Source organism: Anolis carolinensis, chromosome 4 (assembly GCF_035594765.1).
Source record: "Anolis carolinensis isolate JA03-04 chromosome 4, rAnoCar3.1.pri, whole genome shotgun sequence".
In the NCBI taxonomy this organism is placed as follows: domain Eukaryota; kingdom Metazoa; phylum Chordata; class Lepidosauria; order Squamata; family Dactyloidae; genus Anolis; species Anolis carolinensis.
This window is the reverse complement of record NC_085844.1, coordinates 131,933,917-131,955,258: the sequence shown is the minus strand read 5'-3', so window position 1 is coordinate 131,955,258 and position 21,342 is coordinate 131,933,917. Positions and strand designations below refer to the sequence as shown.

General features: G+C 41.3%; 2 protein-coding genes across 11 annotated transcripts in view; one reads left to right on the top strand and one right to left on the bottom strand.

The window, feature by feature from the left end:
- The first annotated feature begins 1,356 nt into the window (after nt 1–1,356).
- Nucleotides 1,357–16,176, top strand: prkab2 (protein kinase AMP-activated non-catalytic subunit beta 2). Its single transcript, XM_003219871.4, has 8 exons — nt 1,357–1,480; nt 4,984–5,159; nt 5,640–5,806; nt 9,111–9,204; nt 10,104–10,224; nt 10,310–10,443; nt 10,675–10,743; nt 11,263–16,176. Exons 2-8 carry the CDS (start codon nt 4,998–5,000, stop codon nt 11,338–11,340), a joined length of 825 nt encoding a protein of 274 aa, XP_003219919.1. The 5' UTR covers nt 1,357–1,480; nt 4,984–4,997; the 3' UTR covers nt 11,341–16,176.
- A 113-nt stretch (nt 16,177–16,289) lies between these two features.
- The window catches only part of LOC100559258 (myomegalin), a 136,903-nt gene continuing 131,850 nt past the window's right edge, over nt 16,290–21,342 (bottom strand). For all 10 annotated transcript variants that reach the window (XM_008108965.3, XM_016993024.2, XM_062979428.1 and 7 more), the window contains 3 exons: nt 20,462–20,579; nt 19,126–19,172; nt 16,290–17,251 (listed from right to left, as the gene is read on the bottom strand). In XM_008108965.3, the coding sequence (XP_008107172.2) occupies nt 17,210–17,251; nt 19,126–19,172; nt 20,462–20,579 (207 nt within the window). In that variant the 3' untranslated portion in view covers nt 16,290–17,209. The remainder of the gene's footprint in view (nt 17,252–19,125; nt 19,173–20,461; nt 20,580–21,342) is intronic.

Here is a 21,342-nt window from a genome sequence, read left to right as displayed (position 1 = left end):
GTAACTTGCTTTATTTCCTACTTCAGTCTTACATATCACTTTCTTATTCAAAGTTAGTCAGTCCTCTGTACTCCCTTAGAGATATGGAAGCTTCATGAGTCCCTGTATAACGTCCTTTCAAATGTAGTTAGAGTAGCCAAGTAACAGAAACAAAAAACTGAGTTATAGAAGTTGACTCTTCCCTGCTTTTTGGAGTATGGAAAGGTGTTACACTTATTTTTGTAAATAAACTAAATCATTTATTGTTCATGGTGTTCTTGTTCCATATACTCCCATGTCAGTTTTGAGAAGCTTTTTGCCAGTTTATCTCTCCACATATAACATCATAGGCAATCCCTTGTCTCATTGTCTTCCAAAGGTAGAGTCCTGGTGGAGGGCCCGGAAGTGTCTGTGGAAGATCTATTCTCGATCCACATAGTCTGTCACAATGAGGACATAGGTGTCCAGGTGAAAGGTGGGCGTGACAAGAGTTTACGTGACAACAGGGTCATAGACAGAAAAAAAATCGGGGGGGGGGGGGAATCTCTGGAAAACCACAGGACATTAAGCAGTTGGTATGAAATAAACTTTGTTATTACAGTAGTGTTACCTTACTAGGCATCAAGATGAATTTTGCTCCCTGATCTTTCTAAAGAATGAAAAGCTCACGTACAGCAGAAGTACATATCTTTAGATTAAATTTTAATGCCACATATCTAAAAAAGTCAGTATTCATTCCAAGTCCCATAAAGTTTTAGAAAGTGGATGGTATTACAGCCACACAGAACTGGCACAATGTTCTTGGTAGATTGCTCACTGGTGCAAGGAAATACCAGTTATTGATAATGGTAAGATTATATGACTTTCTAAACATTTCAGATAACATTTTCTTATTTCTAAGCTATGATTTAGAAGTTGGGATCATGGCTTTGCGTGTCACTTTTACTTCTTCCTTGGTTTGGGAGATCACAATCAACCAATTATCACAGAGGGGGAAAAGGAAACCAGCAAACACATGAGGACAAAGTTTGAGGCACATTTTTGGTATAAAATGTTTACTGTGTTATATGGAAAAAAAACCAAGGAAACATACAATTTTCCAAATTTCATGAATCAAATTCATTATTTTATTTCCCCTATCTCATCACTTCCCTCTTTCCACCTGTGAACCCCCACATGACTTCCAACACCTTCTTTCCCTGAGGCTGTGATATCCTTGCAGAAGGTGCTTCGGGTGCACATAATAAAACCCAAAGTATAGCTACCTATCTTTTTCTCTCTGCCCTCTTCCTTCATCGACTATCAGCTCCTAGGCTCTTAGACACCGGCCATTCCCGTCCCCAGAGAAGGCCTCAAGACCGGAAGCGGAACCTACCTTCCCTTTCCCGCTTCTGTTTTGGGGGCAGGAGAGGCAGGCCGAACAGCGCCGCGCGCATGCGTAGTTCTTCCTCCTCCACTGCCATCTTGCTCTGAGGAGGAGGCAGCGGCGGCGGCTTTGCAGGTGAGTGCGGAGCTTCTCCTCAGACTTCTTCGGGAAGCAGGATTTCCAAGGGCCCCAAGGGTTCCGCGGTTGCTACGGGAGGGGAAGGAAGGGCAAGGCAGGGCAGGCTTGGCGGCTTTTGGGCCGAGGTTCAAGCCCCACCCCCGGGAGGCCCTTTTACTGGGACTGAAGGCATTCAAACAAGGCTCTAATTCAGGCATAGGCAAACTTCGGCCCGCCAGGGGTTTTGAACTTCAGCTCCCACAATTCCTAGCAGCCGGTAGGGCCGAAACCCCTGGAGGACCGAAGTTTGCCCATGCCTGCTCTAATTGTATTGTTGAAGGCTTTCATGGCCTAAATCACTGGGTTGGCGTGAGTTTTCTGGGCTGTATGGCCATGTTCCAGAAGCATTCTCTCTTGACATTTCGCCCACATCTATGGCAGGCATCCTCAGATGTTTGACGTTTGTTGGAAACTAATCAAGAGCGGTTTATATATCTGAAATGTCCAGGGTCGGAGAAAAAACGATTGTCTGTCCAAGGAAGGTGTGAATGTTGCAATCGGCCAGCTTGATTAACATTGAATAGTCTTTCAGCTTCAAAGTCTGGCTGCTTCCTGCCTGGAGGAATCCATTGTTGGGAGGTGTTATCTGGCCTTGATTGATTCTTGTCTAGAATTCCTGTTTTTTGAGTGTTGTGTTTTATTTACTGCTCTGATTCTAGAGTTTTTTAATACTGGGAGCCAGATTTTGTTCATTTTCATGGGTTCCTCCTTTCTGTTGATATTGTCTACATGCTTGTGGACTTCATTGGCTTCTCTGTGTAATCTGACATGATGGTTGTTAGAGTGGTCCATCATTTCTGTGTTCTGAAATCTGGCTACCAGTATTAAAAAAAACTCTAAAATCAGGACAGTAAATAAATAACAACACTCTAAAAACAGGGGAATTTAGAGAAGAAAGTATCAGGGCCAGCTAACACTGCCCAACAAAGGATTCCCACAAGCAGGAAGCAGCCAGACTTTGAATTAGCAAGGCCATTAAATGGTGATCAAGGTGATAAATTGCAAAATTCGCACTTGCCTCCGACAGACAAGAGTTGTTTCTCCCAACCTGGACTTTACACAGATATATAAACCGATTTTCTTAGTTTCCAACAGACCTCACACCTCTGAGGATGCCTGGCATAGATGTGGGCAAAACATCAGGAGAGAATGGTTCTGGAACATGGCCATGCAGCCCAGAAAACTCACAGCAACCAAGGCTTTAATTGTGTTGTTGAAGGCTTTCATGGCCAGAATTACTGGGTTGCTGTGAGTTTTTTCGGGCTGTATGACCATGTTCCTATAACATTTTCTCCGGATGTGTCGCCTGCAACTGTGGCAAGCATCTTCAGAGGTTCTGTTGATAGTGAGGCAAGTGGAGCTTATCTGTGGAATGGGCCCAGTGCTGTTCAACATCTTTATTAATGACTTGGATGAAGATTTAGAGGGTGTCCTTATCAAGTTTGCAGATGACACACAGTTAGAAGAGAGAGCTAATATTACAGATGTTGGGGGTAGCAACCTTCTCAAGACTCCTCTGTCCAGTGTTTTGTCTGTTTATAATGTGTCATTTATTCCATGAAGTGTATGTGTATTTTGGTTTGGAGTTTTCTTAGCTCTTTGTACTTGAGGCAGTGGGAGGGGCTGCAGACCATGTGACTGGTTCAGGGTCTGTTTAGAACGCAGTTTAAAAAGGAATGACGGTTGAGGCTTGAGTCTGTTTTGAGTACAGATGCCAGTTAGAAGTCAGTTGAGGCTTGAGTTCTTTTAGAAGTAGATTGTTATAAAAGAGAGCTATACAGAGCAATATAGTTTTAAAGAGACTGTTAAAAGACTATAAGTTAAAGATGCAAACTGAAACATTTTAAAGCTTAACCTGACAAGAAATGTACCTGTATAATTAAATACATGAAGTTGTGAGCAAAATAAACTTGTTATTTTAAGAAGGTCTACATGAATCTTTGTCTGCTGAGAGCATTGAATAGAAACAAGATATTATCTTCAATTTCCCAATAAACTAATCGAACACTCCTGACACTCTGCTACTCAATAGGTTATGTGAGCCTAACAGGTCGTAATCCAGTTGCCCAGTCCCTGAGGACAGGACGAGGATTTTGGAGAAATGGATTTTAATCATAGGTTTTATATCTTTATATTGTTTTAATTGTTTTATTGGATTTTCATTGCTGTTTTAATTATGTGCAGGCATCGAATTGTTGCCAATTTTGTACGCCGCCCTGAGTCCCTTCGGGTGAGAAGGGCGGGATATAAATGTTGGAAATAAATAAATCATAATAATATAATGATGATAATAAGACTTTGGGGTTGTTGTGTGTTTTCCGGGCTCTATGGCCATGTTCCATATGTTTCTCCATATACCTCACAACTTCTGAGGATGCCTGCCATAGATGTGGGCGAAATGTCAGGAGAGAATACTTCTGGAACATGGCCATACTGCCCGGAAAACATACAACAACCCCAAATTAACTTCTCTTGTGATAATGGAAATAAAATCTTCAGAAAAAATTGCATATGCACATATCATAATTTCCACTAATTTTTGGTCACATTTGCCAGTAGTTAAATAAGTGCTAGCACTGTTCATTGCCATCAGGTAAAAGTTAAAAGATTAAAATAACGTGAGTTGAGCCAATCAGCCTGCCTCATTCAAAAAATTTAAAGGATTATTTATGCCCAAGATGGCATAATTTTCTACATGTAAACCTATCCTCCCCTGCTTTCAATTCAGAAGGAAATGACAGAATAACTATATAGTGCCTCTTGATTGACACCTTTAATAACAGTCTTAATCTGGAATGTCAGGGCACAAAGAAGCATAATGAAAATCAAATGATCTGGCTTTGAAGCAGGGTGGTTAATCAGTTTGAGCTCCTGCTTTTGTGATGTAGAATCCATCCAATTTTACAGTTATGCCATTTACAAAGGTTTGCTTGAGTGATTTCACCTAGCCCTCACAGTTTTTCTTGGAATTAGGACTTTTCCTAGCTTTCGTTGTCTAAGGCTCCTGAACAGCTGCTGCCTTCACTCTGTGAGCTTCTGTGGTGTATGTTTCCTTCTCAATGTGTGTGACGTAGCTATCTTGGACCTTTCAGGGAGATAGAAAACAGTTTTGATTTCAGTGGCCTAAAATTGTTATGCAGACCCACTCTAGAAGAATAATGTCACTACAGCTTGATGAATAATATGCAACTGTACTTAGAAATGGAAGTTGTATCGACCGGATTTTTGGGATTACGTAGGTGCCTGTTTAAACTTCTTGGCTTACATTTCTGAGGATCCTGACTATTCACCATGCTGATAGGGCTTCTGGGAGATGAATTCTAGTTATGTCTGGAGACCCTGTTTTGGAAATCACTCATCTGAAGGAAGAAGTAGTACTACTTATTGGCTCACTGTGAACTGATGACTTGAGTTACAGACTGGAGAATTGTGTACTCAGTGATTTCCTTTGTCATCTTTAGGCAGTGCCTCTGCCATGGGGAACACCACTAGTGAGAGGGTATCTGGGGAACGCCACGGCTCCAAGTCTCATCGTTCTGATGGAGGTAGCAGCAGCCAACATGCCAAGGATCATTCAAACAAGATCATGGTTGGAAGCACTGATGATCCCAATGTTTTCAGCACACATGAATCCAAGGTACAGGCATGGTTTTTTTCATGGCAACTCTAACCCTCTGATAGAGGCTTTACTTGGTCGTGCCTTTTGAATTTTCCAAGACAGCAATCAAACAGCACCACCTGAAAAATATTTTGATATATGTGGGTGTAATCGTCAATAGATTGAAAATTGGGGTTTTGACTGTGACTTACCATGCTGTTGCATAAGCTAAACTTACTTTGTTTAATTCTAAACATGACCAGCAAACACATTCTGAGGAAAAAGAGAAAGCAAATATTTAGACATTGTACCCTCATGGCTATGAAACCTGAGTATGCTTTGCCATTCTTCGGAAAGAAAATTTCTGCTTTCTCTGACAACCTGAAAAAAAGGAATATTTATCATGAGTCTGATTATGTCATCTTTGCATCTAGGATATTAGTTTAAGTTTTCTTTTTAGTGTCACTCTTGTGTACTGGAAATCTAGTAGAAAATGCAACTATCTTTTTCCTACTTCAGCTTCCTGGAGATAAGGAATTTGTGTCATGGCATCATGACTTGGATGAGTCAGTAAAGCCATATCAACAGGCTCGTCCCACTGTTATTCGTTGGACTGATGGGGGCAAGGAAGTCTTCATCTCGGGATCCTTCAACAACTGGAGTGCAAAGATACCTTTAATTAAAAGGTAAGGAAAAAAATTGTCAAGAAAGGGTTAAATTGAGACACCTTCACCTTCCGTCTCAATTTACTTTCTTCTCCAGCGATCTAAGTCGCACAGAAATAAATGCATGCTTCCCAGTTGTCAGCCTAAGCAGTTCTTATCTTTATTGAAGTAATGTACAGTATTTACATAGCTTTTTCCAGAGCATAACATCTAAGCACCTGACATGGTCAATGGCCACAAGGGAAGCACACACTATCTCTCAACTGACACCTCCCACATTGCAGAGCAATGATAAATGTCCTATTAGTATCCAGAACCCACACAGTTTCCCTCTAGCAATAACTCTCTACTCTATACATTTAACTTTTGCACTACTAGAATGCTGGCTGCATTACAGGCACACAAAATCGGTTTGCTTTAAATCATAAGTGAAATTTCAACACTACACAATTCAATACCTTAACAAAAATGATATGTGACTTTAACTTGGCTGAAATTCTGTGAGTGTATATTTGAAAAGATGGGTTGTTTTTCCCCATTTTATGTAGAGCATTTATACTAAAATGAGCTACTGCTCTCATTGTATACATCAATTAAATATAAAAATTTTACTCACCCTTCCATATTTATGGATTCTTTATCACAGATTAAAACATCCATGGCTTGAATGAATTAAAAGGAAACCTTTATTTTGCCATTTTATGTAAGGGACATCCTTTTACTAGACCACTAGCGTATATACCTTGCATTGCTTTCATCTCTTCTCGGTGGCCTAGGGGATAAAAGCCTTGTGACTTGAAGGTTAGGTTGCTGACCTGAAGGCTGCCAGGTTCGAATCCCACCCGGGGAGAGCACGGATGAGCTCCCTCTATCAGCTCCAGCTCCATGCGGGGACATGAGAGAAGCCTCCCACAAGGATGGTAAAACATCAAAACATCTGGGCAACGTCCTTGCAGATGGCCAATTCTCTCCAGAAGCAACTCAGGTTGCTCCTGACACACACAAAAAATCTCTTCTGTCTCTTTATTTACTTCCTTTCTCCCATACTTTTTCTCCTTTCCTTTCTCTTCCTTCCTTCTCACCTTTTTCTTTCTCCCATTCCCCCTTCTCTTTTCCTTTCCTTTCCTTTCCTTTCCTTTCCTGTCCTGTCCTGTCCTGTCCTTCCTTCCTTTCCTTCCTTCCTTCCCCTTACTCCCTTCTCCATCTCTGAGATGGTAACACAGCTCTCTTTGTGGCGCTTTCCTTCCTTCCTCTCCTCCTCATGCACATGTCACCTTTCCTTCCCATTGACATTACAGAGGACTATTTCACATAGCACAACCTTTGTGGTACAAACAACAGACATTCTTTGATCTTTATATATATATACCATCTTGGGTACCCGGCATTGTCTGGGTTATTTGAAAAAAAATTAAATTGTACAATATGTATACAGTTGTGGGTGAACTACAACTCACATCATGCCAGGTTAACCCCAAGAAACTCATTCAGTACTTAAAGTTTGTTATGTTGGGCAAGTTTGCTTTAGATGCATCATCGGTGGGGTTGTGTGTGCTCTTTGGATGTAGGGTAAACTACAACTCCCACTGGTGAGTCAGTCCCCTCATACCTGTCCAGTAGGTTGAATTAGTCGTGGGGGTTCTGTGTGCCAAGTTGGGATCAGGTTCATCATTGGTGGAGATCACAGTTTCTCCAGTCGTGGGTGAATTAAAACTCCCAGAAAGGAAGGTCAGTTCCCCCCAAACCCCTCTAGTAATCAATTTTTGGCATATCAGGTATGGGTGTCAAGATTGATCTAGATCCATCGGTGTTTGGGTTCATAGTGTTTTTTGGATGTAGGTGAACTACAACTCCCCCCAAATCAAGGTGAATTTTCCACAAAGACCTCCAGTATTTTTTTGCTGGTCATGGGGGATCTGTGTGCCAACTTTAGTCCAATTCCATCTTTGGTGGAGTTTAGAGTGCTCATTGATTGCAGGCGAACTAAAAATCTCAGTACCTACAGCTCCAAAATGTCCAGGTCAATTCCCCTCAAAACCCACCAGTACTGAAATTTTGGCATATCGGATATGCATGCTAAGTTTGGTCCGGATCCATAATTATTTGGGTTCATAGTACACTCTGGATGTGGGTGAACTCCAACTCCTGTAAATCTCTCCAAAGACCTCCAGTATTTTTGTTGGTAATAGGGGTTGTGTGTGCCAAGTTAGTTCCAGGTCCATCATTGGTGGAGTTCAGAGTTGTCTTAGATTGCACATGAACTATACATCCCAGTACCTACAACTCCTATAAAACATGGTAGATTCTCCCCAAATCTCTCCAGTATGTTCAGTTGCTGATCAATTCCTCTGTCTGCTGTGTGCCATAGAATAGAATAGGAAAGGGTTATGGGAGAAGCAGTGGGTGGGTTCATGCAAATTCCCCACCAATGGAAAGAGAAAGAAACATGTCTATGGTGGAGGAAAAACAGAAATTATTCCTGTACGAAAGCCTTCACTTGGATGGTGGACAGTATGGTGTTTGTGGAGGACATTGGCTGGGCTCTTGGGCATGTTTACGGTGCTCTCTATAACCTGCAATGTCATTGGAGGAAAGGCCATTGTGTCTCCTGGGTAGTGGGAGCTATAGCTATTTGTAGAAGTGGGAACTTGTTTGTGTAAATGGACACCCCAGCCACAAACATACATACATATTTTCACTTCTATTATTTTTATTATGTTTATAGATAGATATTGTAAATAAATAAATTGTGGGGTGGGGATCCTGGATTCAAACACCAGGAAAAGTACTGAGGACTCACTGTGCTCAGATCCGTAGAATTACCCTTGGAAAAGTTGTTTTGTAGTTTCTCAGGACCCTGCAATGTGTAATCATAAACTTTCAGGATCATGATGCCTGAAAGCCAATCCCAGCAACACGTGCCTAGATAGATCTACTCTGTTGTTCCTGTAGTGCTGTTGAATTGCTGCTTTCCAGGTTCCTCCTGTCACTATAAAAAGTGTACAAGGAGAGTCTGTGATATGTGTATAGAGTTTTACTGTTTGACTATTCATCATTTACCATTGAATCAGTGGTCTGCTTCTTCCAAAAGCATTTGAGGTTTTGCTATGACATTGGATGCTATCAACTCTTTTCTAATTTTAGGCTCACTAATTACACACAGTAATAGCAATTAATGTTTACATCGGTATTTTTCTTTCACTTTCCTCCTCTTGCCGTTGGCCAGGCTGTGAAGATAACCCCAATTCTTACATAGCTTCAGGTGGTGGCTTTGTGAAGCTTTAGGGTGCTGTCTCTCACTCTGAATTACTTCCTTTCCTTTTAGCCACAATGACTTTGTTGCTATTCTGGACCTTCCTGAAGGGGAACACCAGTACAAATTCTTTGTGGATGGCCAGTGGGTTCATGATCCATCTGAGGTAATTCTTTTCCCCCATAGGCCTTTTTCTTAAATTGTCCTTCTACCCTGAAGCTGTTTTTTCTAAGCTTGTTTTTCCTCACTATTGCATTTCTTCTTAACCAGAATGTCATAATTGTTATAGGGGCAACAGGTAGAAACCTTTGGAAGTATCCAAGACTCAAATTCCTGAGTCATCGGCATACTTTCCTTTGACCATATACTAATTGCCATTTTTCTGTTTTTTACTAAATTGGGTTTTTGATTTCCACCAAAGTTCATATATTCCTTTGTGTTTTACACTTACTCTTTTTAAAAAATATAGCTTAATAGTTTGTAATTAAATGATATGTAGCTTTTTTTATGTTGGAGGTTGTAATTTGATTCCTGCATTTCTTATAGTTCTTAGTACCAAGCAGTTTTCCTTCAGTAAATTTGAGGGTGATCAGCTGAACATTTGGGGTATGATAACACATCTACTTGCCATATTTTGAATATTCAGATTTTACCAGAGTTACTCCAGTAATCTTTATGACTATTTTATCTGGAGGTCAGTATTGGTACCAATTAATTCTCATGTTGTAGAGGTTGAACTTAACTAAAGATTGAAGATTAGCCCCCATAATGAGTGTACAACTGAAATAAATAAGTTTGGAGCTGTGTAGCTGGTATTCATGTAGGAAAATTGTCAAAAAAAATGAGCCAACCTGGAACAAAGCTGTGAGCAGAATCAAAGTAGAAAGAATGATTAATTAGCATATACTGGGTATTCAACTGTATGAAGACAGAATAGGATCCTCATTGTTCACCTTTGTCTTGCTTCATGAGGACAGTGTTGATGCAGTGCATTGCATGTATTTCAGGAAGTGGAGGCATGTCATGCAGATGCAACATGTCTTATTTTGATGTCTTATTTTCCAGCCAGTGGTGACTAGTCAGCTGGGGACAATTAACAATCTGATTCATGTCAAGAAGTCTGACTTTGAAGTGTTTGATGCTTTAAAGGTGGACTCCCTGGAAAGTTCAGAGACTTCTTGTCGAGGTGACTTTTCTTGTGCATTAATGTGAACATTCAAAATGCTGGTGTTCTGTGCCTTCCTTTCTTATACTTTCTCAATTTTTAATAGACCTTTCTGGCTCTCCTCCTGGAACATACAGCCAAGAAATGTACGTCTATAGGCCTGAGGAGCGTTTCAAATCCCCACCGATTCTCCCTCCTCATCTCCTCCAGGTCATCCTTAATAAGGATACTAACATTTCAGTGAGTATCAGTTCACACCGTCCGTGAGTATGAAGTGTTCCAAAGTGCTTCCTTGTTGGGAAGGTCCAATATTCCCCCGAAGAATGGATCCGGAGAAATTCTTGAACCAGGCCGTTTTTTGTGGGGCAGGTCCAACATAATCTTTCCCATTAGGCTTGTATGCAGGCATTCAGTGAGAGAATTGGAAATAGTCTAATAGGTGAAAGGTGATATTTCTTATGTTTTCTGTAGTGCGATCCAGCCCTCCTGCCTGAGCCAAATCATGTGATGCTGAACCATCTGTATGCACTCTCCATTAAGGTAAGGCTTCTGTTTAGTTGCAGGAGGAAGAATGGCCTTTCTGTGTTACTCTTCTTTGAAACGAGAAGCTAACTGATTCCCCCATTCCCCTTCTCTCTTGTTCTTGCCATGCTATCTGCCAACTGCCAGTTCTAGGCTTTGTTCTCTATGTCTTGAGAAAATCTCACAAGGGAGGGAGGTGCTCAGAAAACGTAGCATTTCAGGATAGCAGGTGCAATGGGAAGATACTCTTGGCTCCTGAGCCATTCTTCACCTTTGTAGCATGGACACAACAAGGCAGCAGCATGTCTATCTTTCTCTGTCTTCCTTCCTTCCCCTGTTTCAACTTAGAATCTGTCAATATCTTTGTAAGTTATCTTGGAAAATTTTAGGATAGTGGGAAAGAAGGCTGTTTAATCTGTTTAATCTTTTTCTTTACTATAGCATCTACTGAGAACTCTCCTTTCCTTCAGTTGCCTTTTACAAAACAGGAATTTTCCTCTTTTGCAATTGCACTAATGCTTCTGTTTCTTTCCCCAGGATGGTGTTATGGTACTCAGTGCCACCCATCGCTACAAGAAGAAATATGTTACTACCCTGCTGTACAAGCCCATTTGAGTCGGGTTTTTCCTGATCACTGTGGGGACACAGAGACTGCTGCTTTTCCCTCACACATTTCAAACAGGAAACTAGCCTCCAGGCTCCTTTGTCAGGGGCAAAAGCTCTTTATGACACCAGTCCTATCTCAGTTTTTAGGGCTGATTGAGAACATTCTTTCTTGGTAACTATTTCTGCTATGCAACTTGCACCTGTCCATAGCACACAACTGATAGTTTCAACAGTTTAGGTGCATTGTTTCCTGTCCAGTGCTGACTGGAAAACTGCTTTTCCTGGATAATATTAAGAAAAGAGGAGTTTTTGATTTCTCTCTTGGGTACCTACTTGTAATCCCCCCCCCTCTGGTTACAGAGAGGTTGCTAGGAGTACCGTAGTCCACTGTCAAAGAAGAAATGACTGAGTCTGCTGTGAAGACTCATCTGCTTCCAATAGTTTAATTATAATTACTTTGTAATTCCAGGGGATTGAGCAGAAAGGCCTCTGTTGAAGGTCATGTTGTCATGAGAGTAACTACTAGCTGTGATGGCAGTGTGGCATCTCCTAGCTAAAAGGTTATATGACACTAAATAACTGCTGTGGGACATTGGCAAGCTGTTGGCTTCAAGCATTGGTCTGACTGCGATGGGATGCAGGATTCAGGACAAGACAGACTCCTAAAAGGGCTGCTTTTATTTTATAGTACCTACTACTGCAAGCCCATGGCAAGTGCACTCAGGGCAATGTCAGTGTGATGCAGTGCTTCACTGTATGATATATGTGCTTGCTGTGTGGTTGTATGATCATTAATTCTGCCAATTGGAAGTGCAGCAAACAGAAGCAGCAATAGTGTTATTGGGGTTATGTGTGAAGATACCAGAGTCATACCCAGAAGGAAGTAACCGGAGTGCAGAGTGCTGTAAATACTGACTTTTGGGGATGTGTCTCGTGTGCTGAACTAGACCAAAGGTCAGTCTATTTCAGCCAAATGTCTCTGGGAAATGAAGGAAGAGCAAGATAACAATCCTGACTCTCACCTTAAAGTTTATGTGTGTAGCTGCTATGTCCTTTGGTAGCTGTATTCATGGAAGGAATTGTTTAAGAAGAAATGCTGTGGTCTCCTCATTTTTCAGGATTTTTGCTTCCAGTGTTTCTGCTTGTAAACTGTTTGTGGATCCATTCACAATTAAGTACAGCTCTCTTTCATTTTAAGGATCAGATCTAAGAATAGTTCTCAATGCCTATAAGAGGTGTTAAATTTATTATTGAGTACTAGAATCCTACAGGAAGAAGTGAGGTCCATATTCCCAGGACTTGTAAACCCTTAAATGGGAAACCTTGATCTCTCCTCTTTTGACCTGGTACTAAAGGGGTTCTTCAGTGTTTTTCCTCCCCTCTGTTTCTGCCTTTTTCTTTCCTAAACTTGTCAAATGAAGAGGTCTTGTTGGATAGGAAGCCTAAGCTTGGAGCCGAAATTTGCCTACTAGCCGTTGCATGTTGTAGTTGCTGGGATTTTCTTGGACTGAGTTTTTGTCAGATTGTGAGTAGGTGTAAATAAGAATATTGCCATCTTACCGAATCAAATTGTATTCCTCGTCGTGTAATCATTTGAAATCCAAAGCAGCCCTTTTTAAGTGCAGGGTTTTGTACTAGCTGGTTGCATGTTTTTGCATTGGCTGGAGCTGCTGAGTTTTAACCCATTCAAACTGATCCCTTCCACTGCAAAACAATCCTACAAGGATAGAGAGATTTGTTTGCCATTAATGGAGAAGAAACCACAGTGAATGACTAAGCTGGTTATATCCCATCCAGTTGCTCACTTCCTTTACTGGCAGGAACACACCTTTGCTTGTGCTAGTGACAGCTTTTCCTGCTTAGGTTTAGTTCTCTGAGCTGCCTGGGGTGAGGTACCACTTTGGAGTTTGCTCTGACTTGCTAAAATCTAGGCATTGTGTGAAGGCCATCATAATAGTTGTTGTGGCTTGTAGATAGCCAGAGTGTCTTGTTATATGAATGTTAGCTTGTTAAAATCTGAGGCATTTAAAATACAAAGACACCTTGAATAAATGTATGTTTAAAAGGAAACCTATTTAGATATATTGAATACCTTCAAGATACCTGAAAGTTATCTGATAAGCCAGCATCTTTTGAGAACCGCAGCTTTAACACTTTAGTTACTATCTTGAAATCTTACGTTAGATTTCAGAATGGTAGAGGTGCCTCTGGAAAAAAGATGGTCACTGGATGCTTTGAAAAGAACTTTGTGTCCTACTAATGGGCCATGTAATAAACCAAGCCTAAGCCAACGGTCAGTAGTACTCTCGTTCAGTAAGCTGACGATTTAGGTTCAAGGGTAGAAATATAGAATGATTTGTGGCAAGGTAAAATGAGATTGATGCTATAAACAGCTAGAGAAAGGCCAGAGCTTAGGACGGAAAAATACAGATCCCCTGTCCAAGAGAAAGGACTCCTGTGTGGTTTCTGCATATATGAGGCATTAGGAGTGTTTGGTCTTTTGCTCCTTGTAGAGCAGTGGTCCCTAACCTTTGGGCCTCCAGGTGTTTTGGATTTCAGGTCCCAGAAATCCCAGCCAGCTTACCAGCTGTTAGAAACTGTGGGAGCTGAAGTCCAAAACACCTGGAGGCCCAGAGGTTGAGAACCACTGTTGTAGAGCCTTCCAGTTTCATGGCTATCAGAGGGGCAAGCTCTTTCTGCCTAGCCTCTGGTATCAGCCTTATGTAGCTACAACTATTTGCCATCAGTTATTGAGAAGAGAAAGCAGATAGCTAATAACTGTGCCGCTCTAGACTTGTTACTTGTGCTCATCTGGGTCCTACTGTAGCAGAAATGTCTGCTCTTGCTCTCTCATCTGATGCTCATGTTGTTCATGGATGGGGAAATTGAACTTCATTTCCCCCAAGCCCTTTCTCACATCTAGCTACTAACAAAAAGCATTATTTCTGTTAGGCACACTAAGATGTGGGCAGAAACGGGGAATTTATAGCTTTTTAAGAAACTATAACAACTATCCATTTGGGACTTGATTCTTTGAATAGTGGTCATACTTGTCACTAATTGGTGATTGTTGTTGAAGAAAGAAAGTAGCAAACATTTTTCTCAAAAACAAACTAAAAGTTATGTCACGTTTATTATGTCAAGTTTATTAAATGAAAACCTAACTTAATTCTGCATGAGTAATAGTGGATTTATGTTAGTTTGAACAATGAACGCAGGTCTAGTCACATCTTGATGAAAGAGAAATGGGCAAGATCACAGTTTCTGTGTGGCTATATGGCCTGTAACAAAAGGGTTATGTTAGGATGTTGCAGTGTTTATGTGGGCATAGGGAAGAAAAAAGTATAGCGCAATTTGGATATGCATTTCCATATCTTGTGTGTGTGTGTGGAGGGGGGGGGCAGATAGCATTTTGACTAGATCTGCAAAGCTGCCCTGGTATAACCTGTTCCTTGGACTATTACTGCATCTATCGTGTGATGAATACCTTTATAAAGGAAACAGTTGTGTCTGTTGTATTGCATGACATCTGTTTTAGTCTATCCAAACATATCACTGTCTAGCATGATGCTGGAACTTCAATAAACCAACAGATCTTGCTGCTGCTTGATGGTGCAAAAATATTGAAGGTGGGGGGCAGAATGACATCTGGTGGGTAATAACAAGTGGGCAGTAGCCTGCACTCACACTATGGGTAACTAATTAGTTATATGGATTAATATTTTAGAGCAAAACATTTTTTTTATCGTGTCAGAAGCAAATTGAGGCAAGTTGCTTCTGGTGTGAGAGAACTGGCCGTCTTCAAAGACGTTGCCCAGGGACACCCAGATGTGTTACCATCCTGCAGGGGGCTTCTCTAATGTCCCCACATGAACTAGGGCTGACAGATGGGAGCTCACCCCATCTCACGGATTCAAACCGCCGACCTTCAAGTCAGCAGTTCAGCCGGCACAAGGGTTTAACCCATTGCGCCACCTCAGCAAAACATTACTCATGGGGCTACCAAAAAAGTGATTAAAATAACACAATAAAATATCTACCAGCACAAGTACTTACATAAGTACTGGCCATTGGATGGGAGGGAACCAGCCAGCCAGACACAGCTACATCGTGTCTTGTGTATTACATTTATTTATTTTATGTAGATTATAAGCTTGAGGGCAGATTAACCTTTTGTAAGCTGTTCCGAGTATCTTTATGGCGCTAAGTAAATAATGCTGGGAGGGGATGTATGTGCCAGTTTCCAAATAGTGCCAAGTGCTCAAGATGTGCTAATGATGAATTTACATTTTTCTTCTACACCTCACCCAAGTCCATTTCAGTAGTTTAACTTTGAGGTTTCCAGGCATCTAGTAGAAGATCAGATGGAGCCTATAGCATAAAAAAATTACTGGCCAAAATAGTAACCCCTAAGCCATAACACTGAGCACTATGCATTGAGATAGAAGTAGGATCTCCGCAGACAGCTATCTAAATTCTCTATCCAGAGAGGCTATCTGAATGAACCAATGGCATCACAACTTGAATAAAACTTGTCCATGAGCATAGACAGGGTTATCTCACTGTCATTAAAGTGGATCTAGATCCTCCACCACCACCACCCAGGCAGGCGTTGAAAGAATAAAGTGTAGTAAGAGCAAGCCAGGAGAGTCCTGTGTAATATTTTACGTATTTTAATTGTGGAAGGTGTTAAATCATTTTAACCCATTTGTATGTTTAATTCTATTTTAATATTTATATAGTGGAGATTTTTAAGTGTATTGTTTTTTTAATTGTTATGAGCTGCTTTGTGTCTCAGTCACAGAGATAAAAGCAGGATATGAATAAATATAATAATAACCACCACTTGTTCGCTTAAGATTTTTGAATCCAGAGAGAACTTCTATAGACTTATCCAATGCATAACGAAAAACATTGATACAGTTTGTGAATAATTCTCAATCCATGCAAACTTCAACCCGTTTTTTTAAAAAAAAAACTTTATTGGGAATTCAGATCACAAAATGGAAAAATTATCGAGTTCCAGAAATCTAAGCAAAGCCTTTTCCTTGCACCCCTTTTTTCAACCACTCACATTTTTTATAACATACAGAACTATAAAAGGTTTGTAACTGCATTGTAGTATGTAATAAAACTTTTGATGTTCACCCTATACAAAGCAGTTACCAGAAACCCTGAAGTGAGTGAGGACTTTTGACAATATCCACTGAAAGGGGTAGGTAAGGATACCTAGCTTAGAAGGAACTTCAGAAAGTGAGTAGTCGAAGTGTGTTGAAACTGGAGAGCTTTGCTCTTCTTCCCTTCCTAATAATCCAGTGCTCACACTTATAAAGAGTATATGTCAAGGCCACACATAAGTGGGGCAAAGTAATATATTGGCAAAAATATATGACACACCCTGATTGATAATTGGAGCAGCATAATAAATAAATTGGTGCAGGAGAATGCTAGAACTATCTAAGCTGCACACAAACATCCAGTCTCACTGAGGCACACGAGGGCAGCTTTGGAATTCAAGCTATTTTTAAGAACACCCCTCTTTCTGACCGTAGTGTGCACCGCAGTACCCTTTTCTTTTTCTAATATTGCACTGATGCATGAAGCATTTCCAAACAAGTTTCAGATCAGTCTCTGGAAATAGAGTTGTTCCAGGGCATATTTGGAGGTCATTGTGCTATACCCTAGATGCCATGGGCGTTTCACCCTAAAGCAGCAGATATTGGGAGCTTCCCAGATGAATTCTGAACTCGAAGATTTGCCAGGCTGCTTCTGAGACCTCACTTTGGTAGCGATAAGCAATTAGCTGGAGCTTTTCTTCTTCTTCCTCTTTTTTCCTGGGCATGGCTCCATTTCCTTCATACCGCAGGCGAGAATATGGTCACATGGTGGCAGAAATAGGTGTAGGTTGTTGGGAAATTCCCTAAAGTGACAATGCAGACAGGAAAAATATTAGAACAGATGCTCTTCTCCGTCCAGTTGCAATACCAATTTCCTAACCTAGGCCAAGTCCAAAAGCCACTGTCCATGAGAGGCTGCTGATGCGAAAGGAGTAAGCAAAAGCCACCTATTATCTACATTTTAAATTCTAAAATCTGACTTCAGTGCCTTATAATATGGATGCAACAGTGGCATCTAATATCTATTGATGTTGGTGAGGAATTGCAATCCAATAGAGGATGACTGCACAAGGACCATTCCTGATTTACGCAGCTGGATGGGGTTGGTTGACAAGTAGCCAAACAGGATAAACACTAGATTGCTGTGAGTTTTCCAGGCTGTATGGCCATGTTCAAGAAGCATTCTCTCCTGAAGTTTCGCCCACATCTATGGCAGGCGTCCTCAGAGGTTGTGAGGTCTGTTGGAAACTAGGCAAGTCGGTTTATATATCTGAAATGTCCAGGATGAGAGAAAGAACTCTTGTCCACTTGAAACAAGTGTGAATGTTGCAATTGGCCACCTTGATTAACATTGAATGGCCTTGCAGAGGATAAACACTCGTAAACAGGCATATTGTTTCTGTTTATGAGTGTATATGCATAGGAACAGCACAAAATACCCTCCTGAAAACCACACTTCTCTGCTCTATCCCACTGCAACCCCACATTCCCTTTCTCCAAGGAAGAAACTTTTGAAACATTGCTGAGGTTTATTTACTCATGACCTGTTGTTGGAGAAAAAAGTAGGCTCTTATACAAATCCATTGCCACAGCAGCTAGAGAAGTTGGTATCTGGGTGTAGCGGCATTAGCAAACAGTTTATTCAGATTGTAAGGCAGAAGAGGGCAGTACGGACAGAATGCCAGAATTCTCTCCCATGCCAAAATCAGTTTCCAGAACTGGATAGTATCTGAATGGCTGTGAGATGTGCTTGAAGCAGGTCAGAGACCGAAGGCATTCACAGCCAGTAAAAGTACACCGGGGTGAGTAAAGCCTTATGACACAAATAGTAACCTAAGTAAATAGCAAGGTCAGCAACCTCCTCTCGCCAGCAGAAAGGTGGGGAGGAGCAGTCTAAGAGTCGTCAGCACAAGGCTGTTGCTCCCTCTCAAGCAAATAGGCTTCATCCCACGTTCTGTAGTTATAGCCTACATGACAACATGTGCTTAGTCATGAAATCATTGTTGGCCAAAAGAGTTGTGAACAGCATTTGTTGCTTTTGGGAATGCTCATTCTCAGTAATGACAACTTCAACAACAATACCATATTTACTCAAGTTGATGCTCACCTTTTTTGGGCTAATTTACATCACCAAAATTGAGGTGTGCATTAGATTCAACATAACGTTAGAATTGCACATGTATATCCACTCGTGCTGTTGAGCAAGAGATCCCAGCTGGCAATGGAAGAGGGAAAGGCTGCTGTGGCTTCAAAAATGTTGGTGGGAAATTGCATCTTTCTGCCAGCTTCCCACTTGGCCAGATGGAGGGGTGCAGCTTCCCACCAGCCTTTTCACAACCATTGCTGCCTTGCATTACATCCAGCAGTAAATCCTATTTTAGTAATGTGCACCTTCAAGATTGAGGTGCATATTATATTCAATGGCACATTATATTCAAGTAAATATGGTAGTTTCATTTTATGTAATTCAGTTGCAGTGTCAGCTTTATAAGCTGGTAGTTTGAAAAGAGTTTATGGTCTTGCCTAATATGTGTAAAAGAGGTTAGCATAGGCAGAGTTTCATGGTCCGCATTTGCCAATAGAATTTGGAACCTCTTTCATGACATGGCCTTTCCCCACAGTCCTCTATTGCCTGGGTCACCTGAATCAATAGAGGGGAAAGTGCAGTTCAACATACCTCCAGGTTAGTCCTTGCTTTCCTTAATACATCATATGTTCTTGTCACTGTAATGGAAAAAAAATAGCGTTAACACAAATTGTCTCACCACCTTCACTTTCATCTCCTTTCCTTTCCTTGGCAGAACTACTATGAGATTTTTCTTTCTGAATCTGTACTTGCAGAATTTGCAACTTTGCAAAATTTGCAACTTTGCAAAATTTGCAACTTTGGCATGCCTATACTCACTGCTAGTTAGTTTACGTGTGACTTTAGGAGTTTAGGCACAGCATGGCATATAGTTATTTCCCGTTTGTGCATTTAACATGCATTCTCTTCCTGCATCAGGTATGCTTTTCTTTCTTCTTTTGGTCTCGTCTACTCATCTCGGAGCCTCCGGTGGCGTAGTGGACTAAAGCCTCATGACTTCAAGGTTGGGTTGCTGACCTGAAGGCTGCCAGGTTCGAATCCCACCCGGGGAGAGCGCGGATGAGCTCCCTCTATCAACTCCAGCTCCATACGGGGACATGAGAGAAGCCTCCCACAAGGATGGTAAAAACATCAAAACATCCGGGTGTCCCCTGGGCAACGTCCTTGCAGACGGCCGTTTCTCTCACTCCAGAAGCGACTCAAGTTGCTCCTGACACGGAAAAAAAAAATCTACTCATCTCTACCTCGCCTAATCTGACTCAACTATGATCCAAACTAAGATGGAGCTGGGGTTCGGGGATTATCTTGTTTATTTCCTATCGTGACCCTTACATAGTGGGTGCAGGACACAACCCAGTACAGGGTGTCTCTTTCTTCCACATATAAGAATGGACTTTCATAGTAAATAACAACATGCTACCTCAGTACCTCTCTTCCTTGCCTTCCAAAGCATGACTCGACTTGGTTCTAGAGTTCTAATTGGTTCAGATGTAAAGACAAAAGGGAGACATGGGAACATCGGTAGTGAAACTTCGAAGAAGCAAGATGGCCATGGCATGATAGGATGTGATTTAATGGGCTCCAGTATTTTTTTCCCTACTCCCTCTCCTTGAAATGGGGAACAGAAAATGTAGTAGGACTAGCCCTGAGTCAACAACACACCATAAGGCTTCTAAACAACTGAAAATTGATGAACTCTTCGGGGCGGGAATTGTGAGTATACCTGACTTAAACACCCTGTTTGAAACTGCTACTGACAACAATGCTACTCCCTTATTTCTTCATGACAAAGCTATGAGCCTCTATCAGTAGCCTTTTACAAGGGAGGCCTAACAAATATTCCCAACTCAAGGTCCTTGCTTTGGAACGGGCTGATGCCAACCCCAACAAGTCACCACTGCACCATCCATCTCACAAAGTCACTTACAATGAGTGAGGAGGAAGTTCTCCATGCTCTCCTTGACATCTCTGGTGCTTTGCAAGTGACTTTTTTGCTCTGCCAGTTTTGTTCTGAGTAGCTGAATCTCAATCTTCATCGACTGATCCTGAGAAGAATATTTTTATTATTTTCAAGAGTGACAACGCTAAATATGGATGGTCCAAAGGAAATAAAAGTTAAGCTAATATTTTGTGACTGAATTGCATTTCACACAGCGCATATGGAAGACATTTACATTTTATATGGTGGAGAACTTTTGTTTTATAGAGATATCAATAGACTTAAACGTTCAGTGCCAGAGTTAAAAGCTTGTGGCTTTGTTACAAACTGTACCACATCTCTGCATCCTCATCTCATTCACTGGTTGTCCTCCATCAGCTCTGTATTTTTCTCTCTCTTTTTTGACTTTTATTTTTTGTTTTATTTTTACCCACCCCAGTACTCTACTCCACTGAGTGTGAAGGCAACAGCATAGAGATTTTCCATTTCCACGGCGGTTCCAACCTATGTAAGGGTTGCCAGTTATGCAGAATGGTGACCGTTTTCTACAGGCTGGACAAACCGGAGTGTCCTGTGCCATACCTCAGTGAATCTAGGGATAGGAGGCGCAAGGTATACATAAGGGCACTTCAGCTGGTCCAAATGCTATGCGTAAACTAGATGCACAAAAGCAGTATCAGATTCAAAGAAAAAGGCTCACTCACTGGCCCGGTATCATCCACAGAGGTCTGGAAATATGCTTGGCTCCCAAACAATGTAACATAGCTTAGAAAGATTTTGCAATGCATCCACATGATGAGAACCACCATTTCGCTACCAGTTTACGTGCACAGGAAAGGCTTCAAGTGCATTGCAGATACTTTTAAAGT